The 9,106-nt window shown below is 42.9% G+C and overlaps 1 protein-coding gene across 2 annotated transcripts in view; it reads right to left on the minus strand.

Annotated features, from left to right (window-relative positions):
* Nucleotides 1-8,534, minus strand: part of ANTXR2 (anthrax toxin receptor 2) — a 121,309-nt gene extending 112,775 nt beyond the window's left edge. For both annotated transcript variants that reach the window (XM_009324891.1, XM_009324890.1), the window contains exons 1-2: nucleotides 8,466-8,534; nucleotides 5,382-5,453 (exon numbers count right to left, since the gene is read on the minus strand). In XM_009324891.1, coding sequence (XP_009323166.1) covers nucleotides 5,382-5,446 — 65 coding nt within the window. In that variant the 5' untranslated portion in view covers nucleotides 5,447-5,453; nucleotides 8,466-8,534. The remainder of the gene's footprint in view (nucleotides 1-5,381; nucleotides 5,454-8,465) is intronic.
* Between the last annotated feature and the right edge of the window lie 572 nt (nucleotides 8,535-9,106).

The raw sequence follows: 9,106 nt of genomic DNA on the forward strand, positions 1-9,106 counted from the left end.
TACATAGGCCCAGCCAGATGTGAACAAGCTCCACCCGTGCTCCGAGTTGGTCAGGTACGAGCGAGTCCTGGTCTGGATGTCACAAGGCCAATGTGGGTGCAGGACTTGGGGCCCCGGCAAATGAGCCACATCAGACAGCAGGAGAGGTTAGTACAATCACGTTAAAACTCGCACCCACCCAGTTTGGAGGGTGGGCACCAGGAGCTCCTGTATGCCTGAATCATTCTGATAATGGGACTCTCTTTAGTCAACCAGCCATAGCACTTTGAAGCCCTCGTTCCCGCTCTTCAGTGCTCTCAAAACTCTCCTTTCTCCAGTTTCTGTAATAATTTTTTGTAGCCACAAAAATCCACAGAGAAGATCTCATTTTAAAACTCATCTGTACTGAAATAACAGAGCCATGACCTCAGTCTGTGTGTCTGGACACTACCGCAGTACAGTTCAGTAGCAGTGATAAAGGCTGAAGGGCCATTGGCTTCGTGGTTTAAGTCAGACAAGGGAGGGAGGTGGAAAAAGCAAAACAGGATCAGCAACTTGCAGCCTGTCTGTGTTTGGGCTGAATGCGTACAAATTTAATATCTGTTCCCCATTCAGCATATGCGCTGCATCACATCTCTCTTTTTTTAGAAAAAGCACGTCTAATTTTTAATAGCTGCCCTGCCTGTTCTCTCTTAAGCTTTGTAACTACTTGAGATAATTCTTCCAGCAGCAGCCAGCCAAACACAACCACGGCTACGAGCTCTCCGTCATTTTGCTCTGCGGGTTCTTTTTAGCTAGTCCATGAACAGGGGCGGCAGGCGTAATCCCAGCCCGGCTGAGGTCAGGAAATGTTCCGGTGGCAGCTTCAACGGCGCTCACTGCTCTTATCTCTCTGAGGAACTCTGCTGAGCTCTACCTCGGAGAGCAGGACCTTGCAGCAGCATTACACACCTCAGCTGCAGAGGGCTTGTTTGCTGTGAGGGAGGCTGTGCCAACTCTGCTGTGAGGCATACGGGCCTATCTACAAGCACTGCTCCCGGCACGGGCCAAAGTCTACGCTGAGCTCGTCTTGCACCTTCAGTGCCTCCCCAAGGCAGGGCACTGCAGAATTAGATTTAGAATTGAAAACAGACCGTTTAGTAAAGAGAGATTACAAAGCAGCCCAGCTTTGCAAACAACCGAAGAAATCAATTTAACATAAATTGAAATGTAGCAGCCTCTCCTTACCTGAGCATGTTCCACAATTCAGATTTACTTTCGGGTCTAAACGTAACTGTTTGCCTTTCCGAGTTCGAATTATGCGAAGGCAACTATCACCAGTTTACAGGAGAGGTTTCTCTGCATAAGCTCTGTTACACCAAGCTGTGAGCTTTTATTTAGGCAACTCAAGAGGTACTGTTTTCATCACTGTTTAGTATTATCTCTTGCTTTAAGTAAGTTTAATTGACGCAACGCTAAAAACAGTGTTGTCAGCAGCCAAGTGGTAGGACTACTGATGTTGCGAAGGCATTGCCCTGTTTCGTCACATAGACAGGACCACAGCCAGCACTCACTGGCAGCGGAAGACAGGTAATAATACTTCCTTCTGCTGCGGTATACCCCCATTTGAGAGGACCAATGATAAAGCTACAGACCGGTTACGAAGCACAAGCCACCTTAGTTTCTCGGAGACACAATACTGTCTCTGAGAGTAAGAAAGGGACGATCGTTTGCCTTATCTGCATCTTCAACGTGTACAAAGAAAGGCTTACAGTTGCTAGAAAGCAAAGCGTGCTTGAGGACTGAATCTTAAAAACCATTCAAATCCCTGCTTTTTTTTAGGAAGAAAATTTTGCGCTTGTACGTAAGCGCTGCGGAGGTTAGAACCAGCTGAAATTGTCACATAAGTCTCAGGTCGTGCTGATTCAGTTGGGCAAGGGGCTAGCCGTGTATGAAATGTTGAGTCTCCATTAATATCTATGCAGTCTTAAGTAGTGGTGTTCTTAGCTCTTCTGGATGGGGGACAGTATCTTATATTTCTTTTCCATGTTGCATTCTACCTATTGAAGTGCTGGAATCTTGAATCGTTTTTCAGCGTGTTGAGAGTATGAGCACTGGCAGGGAAATTGTGATTCCCAATGAGCATATATTTATGATCAGGAATGAGGCTATGTGCCTGCGAGGCAACGTACTTCGTCTCTAACAAATAAAGGCAAACAAAACAGGTACTTTGGTTTTGCTGCTAAGAAGGAAGTGTAGTAACAGGAAAACACACAAACTTGTTAGTGAAACAAAGCGGGGGGCAAGAAAGTGTTCTTTAAGAAAAAGAGGGATAGTTACATCCCTGACGAACAGAGCTGTCGTACCGGTGAAAGTAAATGCTGCGCATCAGCCTCCTCAGATGCTTAATTTGCAGGAGGTTCCTGCTTTCTACACCTCTCAAATACTACAGAGGGCTCGGTACAATTATAATAATTATTCTGCTTCAAACTTTAGGCGTCCTGCATGGGCTCCAAATGGAAAACATGTAGGTGGCTGACTTTGCTGTACTTTATACACTCAGCAGAACTCGCCCTCTGCAGATGGCTCTATTTTGGGAAGCTTCTTGAACCAAAGCGTAGGGTTAGCTCACATGACAGAAGCTCAAAATGCATAAATGTCTTGCTAGATGACATGTGTCTGTGCAATAAATGAATAGTCAGTGCTCCACCAGACTATGGACAAGCACAGTAAGGTACAGTTGGTCATGTACCAGGTACTTCAGCGTCCTATTTTTCCACCCTCATTAATACAACCTTTCCTTAGCTCCAACAGGAGTTTCACCTAAGCAGAGTCAGCAGGGCTAGTCCTGGCCATGGACGTCGGTCAAATGCTGCAGAAGCAGGTTTACAGAAACCTGAAATTCTGCTGGCCAGCACACAGTTGGCCAAAAGAGAACGCAGACAACATTGTGCCATCTGAATGATACTCGTAAGTGTATCCACTTTTCCAAACAACTTGCTTTTCAAAACTGGTTGCAAAACTGAGCCCCAGATGTGAATGCACAAGTCTTTATTTACCACTTAGCGTACAGGTTCCAGCTAAACCTCACAGGGCAAACATGTTATCTCTAAAATGGGATATATGGGTGTTATTTTTATTCTATGTATTTTTTTCCGCATTGTGTGTACTGTGGTTAACAGTGACTTCTGTTTCCAGAGTTATTCACATAGCACTGTTCGTAGTCACAAAATATTTGGTAATCTCGGGGCTTTGGTGCTATGGTGTGGGTTTTGTTATATCCACAGCTTTATTATGCAGTAAAAACCAACAAGAACTTTGTGCAAACAATTAGAAGCCTAAGGCTTTCAAAACAAAAAAGACTTCCCTACTTTGAACTAACTGCTGGGAATGAATTGTGGTTTCCTGACGTCTGCGAATTAGCAAGTAAGCAAGGAGAAAAACATCCTTGCAAGTCCAAAATGCACATGAAAAAAACAAGGCCATAAAATCCCATAATCACACACACATACACACCCATCCCCAAAACTGCACTGCACTTAGCATCCTCATCTTCTGTTCGGAACAATGGGAGTTAGACATTCTAAGTCATTTTCCTCTGTTGACTTCTTTATTACTTAAAAGGACAGCTGTTCCAACTCTATCTATCCCTTCTTACCTATGTACATATGGTCACAGTTACTAACGTCTCCTTTTCATTCTCCTTATAATTTCTCCTAAAGAATAAGCGTAGTAATTTCCTTTCCCCTACCACGCTCACAAAAGCATCGGCAAACCTTGCGTCAAAGAAGAGTCCCACAAAGGAACTCACTAGAACTCAAGAAGGTTCTTCCTGTGCTTTAAACGAGGCTTCTGAGAAAAACATGGTTCTTTCCATGGCTTAAAGTGTGCCACAGACATGTAATGAAAAAGGCGCTTGTGTTTCCGTGGCAGGGTTCCAGAGTTCTGCCCAAGCATTCCAAGTGGTCTGTACGCTATCAGTGCTGACTCTCCGTGCTTGATAAGGAATAGGCCACTGACAGGGATTAAGGGCCTATTGAAATCGAGAGAAAGGATCTCATTGACTGGAGCAGTCCTCACAAAAGGCTTAAGTGTCCTCTCCTGACCTCTCTCAAGCCATCTGGAAAAAAGGCTTATAACCTTGTCTCTCCCTGCAGAGAGCAGATCCAGTATCCAAGTCCGGGTGGGGGGAAGTGAAAACTTGGCCGTTCTTAAGTCAGACCGCTTTTTAAAATGCTAAAACAGGAGGGGCTTAGAATTGGGTCTTTAGACATCCCATTTCTAGGATGTCAGCATACATTTCTGTAGCGTGACACGTTTGTCTGTTGCCACTGACAGGCCTCTTCAGTAAGTCTTGTACTTGCTATTATGTATTATTTAAAAAAAAAAAAAAAAAAAAAAAAAACCAACCACACAGTAAACTAACTATGGCAGACCGCATTTTGGATTGACTACTAAAGGGAGCAGAAAGGAAGGACTACCTCACTTCCACCCTGCCACAGTTCGTTAAAATGATTCCTAAACGGTTTAACCACGTGTTCAAAAATCCAAAAAGTTGTGCAGTGTTTTTAGCTTGTGGACAGAACGGAGAGAGAGAGGAGGTCGTGTTGTTTTTGACAAAGCTGAAAGGATACCGAAGGACTGTGATGACCGTGCAACTGTCCTCTGCTGAAAGCACGGATTCCACAATATCGTTTTCCAATTCCTACGATTTTAGTAGTTAATTTTGCAACAGTCTCTTCCCTACCTGGTTTTCTCCTTCTGTTTCCCCCCACCTATCCTTGACCTATCCTAGCTGCTAATCCTTATTTGCTTTAGAAATCAGAGCGAGCAGCCTTGAATTCCATTGCCTTTGAAAACATCAACTGAAAGGAAGAGTTCAGGCACATCCATACATCATCACAATGCCAGAAAGATCTCACACCTTTCAAGCGGCACCAATTCCACTGTCTAAAATGGATTTTGAAGTCCTGATTTGAAAATACAAAATTAAACACCTACCTTATATGAGATTATGGGAAATATTAATTTACCATTGTATGCTTTACCTAGACATGAAAAAATACTGAAGACTTATCTACAGGCGTTGCTTTACAAACATAAAAGCAAGAATCATTTCTCCTGCTGTGCCAAGGAAGATGCAGCGTCATGCAGAGATCAAAACATTACTTGCAGTTGTTCTGCAAAGCAGTGGCAGAGTTCACATCAAGAATTTATTTCCCATCATTCTTTTCCTTCCTTTTTTACTAGGCTATCCATTGATATGTTCACAAAATTAAATCCAGCTCTGCACAGAGGCTTCATGACTGGCCACCACTTAAAGGTATCGGTTATTGTTCGCTATCTGTTACTGTTCCTCTGATTTAATAAGAGCCCTTAGGGGGGAGGAGGGAGAGGGAGAATTAGAAAAGCAGTGCACTAACCTGTCTCCAGTTAATGGCATAATGACGTGTGCCTGGGTGGAAAACACGATAAACGATAATCTCATCTTGGGGCTTTTGAAAAAGGGAAAGCGGAAAAAAAAATACATTTTAGACAAATTAAGAGAAATGTACAGCTGCACAGCATTTCATTCACTTATTCATGCTTCATTAGTATCGTCTTTATCCTCCAACTTCCAAAGAACATACTTTTGAACTACAAACCCAGAATGAGAGAGGAATTAAAGGATTTCTGCCCATCTACTCCTTACCCAGATGCTTTGAGAATGAAGTAGCACAATTATTTTTCTTTCTTGCCTGACTAGACTCCAGATCAAGACATGCTAAGCTTAACGGTTAAGATATCATGCGACCCAACTGAAAGTGAACTTCATAGGTTGTGATCTACCAACGTACAGAAGGTAACACAGCCTTTTATATTTTCATGGTCACTGGTGTAAAAATAAGTCGGGGACATAGACTCAGGGTACACTCTTGCTCTGGGGTATTAAACATGGACACGTTCAAAAGTCAGTTTCCCCTTTTTAAAGGTTGATCCTGACATAATGTAAATTTCAAACTGTGCTTTTTGGTCATAAAATCATCAAAGTCGATGAAACAGTGCCTTATGACTGATTCATCTCTAAAAAAGTAGCATGACAAACTCTTTCAGATGTTTTTGTTTTGGTGACATAGAGTTGTGACACTTAAGATCAACGTCCATAAAAGTATCCGGGGAAATGTCATTATAAAAAGCAATACTGTATGAATTGATTTTATTAAGAAATTCAGTCTTTTTTTGAAGAAGCCCACCTGTCTCCGCCAACAAGATTATGAGGAATTATGTCCAACTATCAGTGGAAAATGCACAAGAGCCGATACTCTGGAAGCCCAAGACAGTAACTTTCCTAAGGTAAGTTGTAACAACATCTCTCCTACCTGCTTTTAATTTTTATTGATGACACTTTCAATATATTCAGTAATTTTATAATTCACTGTATATGTGTATCAGCATTAATTAATCAGGTTAATGTCGGTAAAGACATGACACTGGTAAAGATGAATGACCGTACATTTTCAGTTCGCTTAGGTCAATGACGCAACTTAAAATTATTGACATCATGGAAATATATGTACTGGGCAAGTCTTTGCACAGAACTGCACAGATCTTGGCTTTAAGATCCAGTCTTGCAGTCTATCCGTTATGGCTCTGAATACAAAAATCTGAGATGCTCTAAATTAAATTATGATCTAAGACATGGGATTATCAATCTTCCTAGCTGCCTCAAGCAGTTGCCAATCAAAAAACAAGTACTTGCAATCCCAATCTCTGGAAATTACATCACCGCTTAGTCCAAGTGACGTGAGACTTCCCTATTTGAGATGCAACTCTCTGTGCGTAATAACCTCAAAGTTACGATTTAGGTAACTTGTCTTTATGACAACCACAAAACTGTCCTCTTCACAAGACATCCCATTTCCGTTTCACTCTCTGAGCACTCAGACACTGTGACGATGGAGGAGGATCATAGGAGCGCACCCATTAGACCTGATAGCCCTGCCAGGCGCAGGCCTTTCAGAACCAAGATAATCAGCATGCAGCGCTATTACTGCAAACATGCATGTTACAGACAAGTCAAACTGGAGAGCAGATGCACCACCATGAATTAATTCTTCAGGTGAGGACTGAAGGAAAGTGCTACCTGTTGGTTCTTTGCCTTCTTCCCACAACTACTCTTTTCCATTTTCAACAGGGCAAGGTCGAATGACTCCATGCCCTATTCTGAAAGTGTACCGAGGCCTGAAGGCAGGACGAAGCCTCATCAGCCTTTAGAGGCACTCCAGCCCCATCAGGGAAACACACGGGGAGATGTACTGTTCAGGCTCCCACGAGAGCCCAACAACTGCCGTGCTGCGAAGGGTTTGTGCCAGATAAGGCCGAGTCCTCAGCACCCGGACACCGAGCAAGATGCTCGTAGGTTGGGCTGTCTGGCTCTGTGCCTTGATTGGTCCTGCTTTGGTATGAAAGGTCAGCAGAGTAACTTGCCAACTCAATAGCTTTATTTCAGATAATGCAGCCAGACCGCTACACAAAAACTGTTGCAAAAAGGAGCATCATTTGGCTGTATAAGATGATGAACTGAAAGATTTACACTGTACAAGCACCACCCTTTCAGTGGGGGCAAATGTATTTTTTTTACCACTCACTGAAAAGAAGGTACCGCTTTGGTATCCTCAGGCTCTTTTTTTTTTTTATTCTAGAGTTTACAAAATAACTTTCGAAAGCTTGTGTCACCCACTTTGTTTACAGAAGATTTGCTTTTTACAAGATGAATGTAAGCAATATTTAATTATGCAAGCCTAACTGTATCCCTTTATTAGCAAGCCAGGATTATAATTGCCCACCGCACTTCATTTTCCTTAGCAAAAACTACCACAACATCTGTGTCTGTGTCTTTGGGGGGCTTCCTTTGTTTTAGTCTGGTTTGGTTTTTTTTATAGCAAAATGCTGCATCACAGTAATCCTCAGCTGTTTGTACAGAGTACGGTTAGCCAGTATTTACAACAGCCGTTTCTGTGGCAGCAGTACTTGCCAGATAATACTGCTAGCCGAGTACAAAGTTGATTACATAGATGTACAACAAATATACTGTTAACATGGCATAAACTTTGTGTATGTTTGAGCTTGAAAGATACTCCCTTCTTTTTGACCTGCGCCATATATTTACATATATAGAGACATGTATTCAGACTGCCTTCTTTATATAGATCTCTCAAAGCAATATACAAGAAGTACTCCATCAGAAATGAGGCATGTGGCTTATGGAAAAAAAGTGTAAAAAATCGTCTGGTTACACGTGAGAGTAATTTTAGAGATGAAGTATTTAAAGATGCAGATTACCACCTTTTTACTGAGCTCCAAACATGAAAAAATGAAGTGAAAGTTTCCAGTATTTTCCAGCAATTTGGTCACTAGAAAGTCAAACTCTAAACATGTTTGTGAAACGTATCTACTGAGCTTACAAAAGCATGGGGGTTTTCTCAACATGTCCCAGCGTTATAGATGTCACAAGGAGCAAAACGCACCTCACAAATCTTTCTGTCAGCTGATGTACAAAATCAAATATTTCATGCCAGTTCTGCGCTACACTCCCGGATCTGAAAAGAAAAGAGAAGCACGTTAGTAGGCCTTATTTAAGGAAGCCAGGCAAGGAAGGGTGACACTTCCAGTGGGAATATTAAGACAATACAGGACTATTTGCTTTTCTAATTATTTCAAGTTACCACCGACCCCGGCTCACGGTGGTATTTGCACGTGATTTTGGTCACGATTTGTCGAGCTAAGGCATGGCAAAACGCATACATTAAACAGCACCCCGTAGTGAAAAATACATAAACAATCTTGCCGTGAGGCCCGGCAGCGTCGGTTCTCTACCAAACCGAAGTCCTTGCTCCTCCTGCTCCCCCCGCAAACGCAGGGCGCGCTGATGGCGATCTGTTATGTACAAACTTCACCACAAAAACACGATAATCAACAGCTGTTGAGGGGGAGGGGTGGCAGATGCTGCCGGTCGCTCGGGCTGCCTCAAAAATGTCCACCCGTGTTCTTTCGGTCAGAAAACGTACCGTCGTTAAAATCCTCTTTCCCGCGGACTTCACAATTTCCACAGACGCGGGGGGGGAGGGGATCAAGCCCACCCTGACCCTCCCCGCCGCCCTGCAGCGAG

Source organism: Pygoscelis adeliae, unplaced genomic scaffold, assembly GCF_000699105.1.
Source record: "Pygoscelis adeliae isolate BGI_AS28 unplaced genomic scaffold, ASM69910v1 Scaffold316, whole genome shotgun sequence".
Lineage (NCBI taxonomy): Eukaryota > Metazoa > Chordata > Aves > Sphenisciformes > Spheniscidae > Pygoscelis > Pygoscelis adeliae.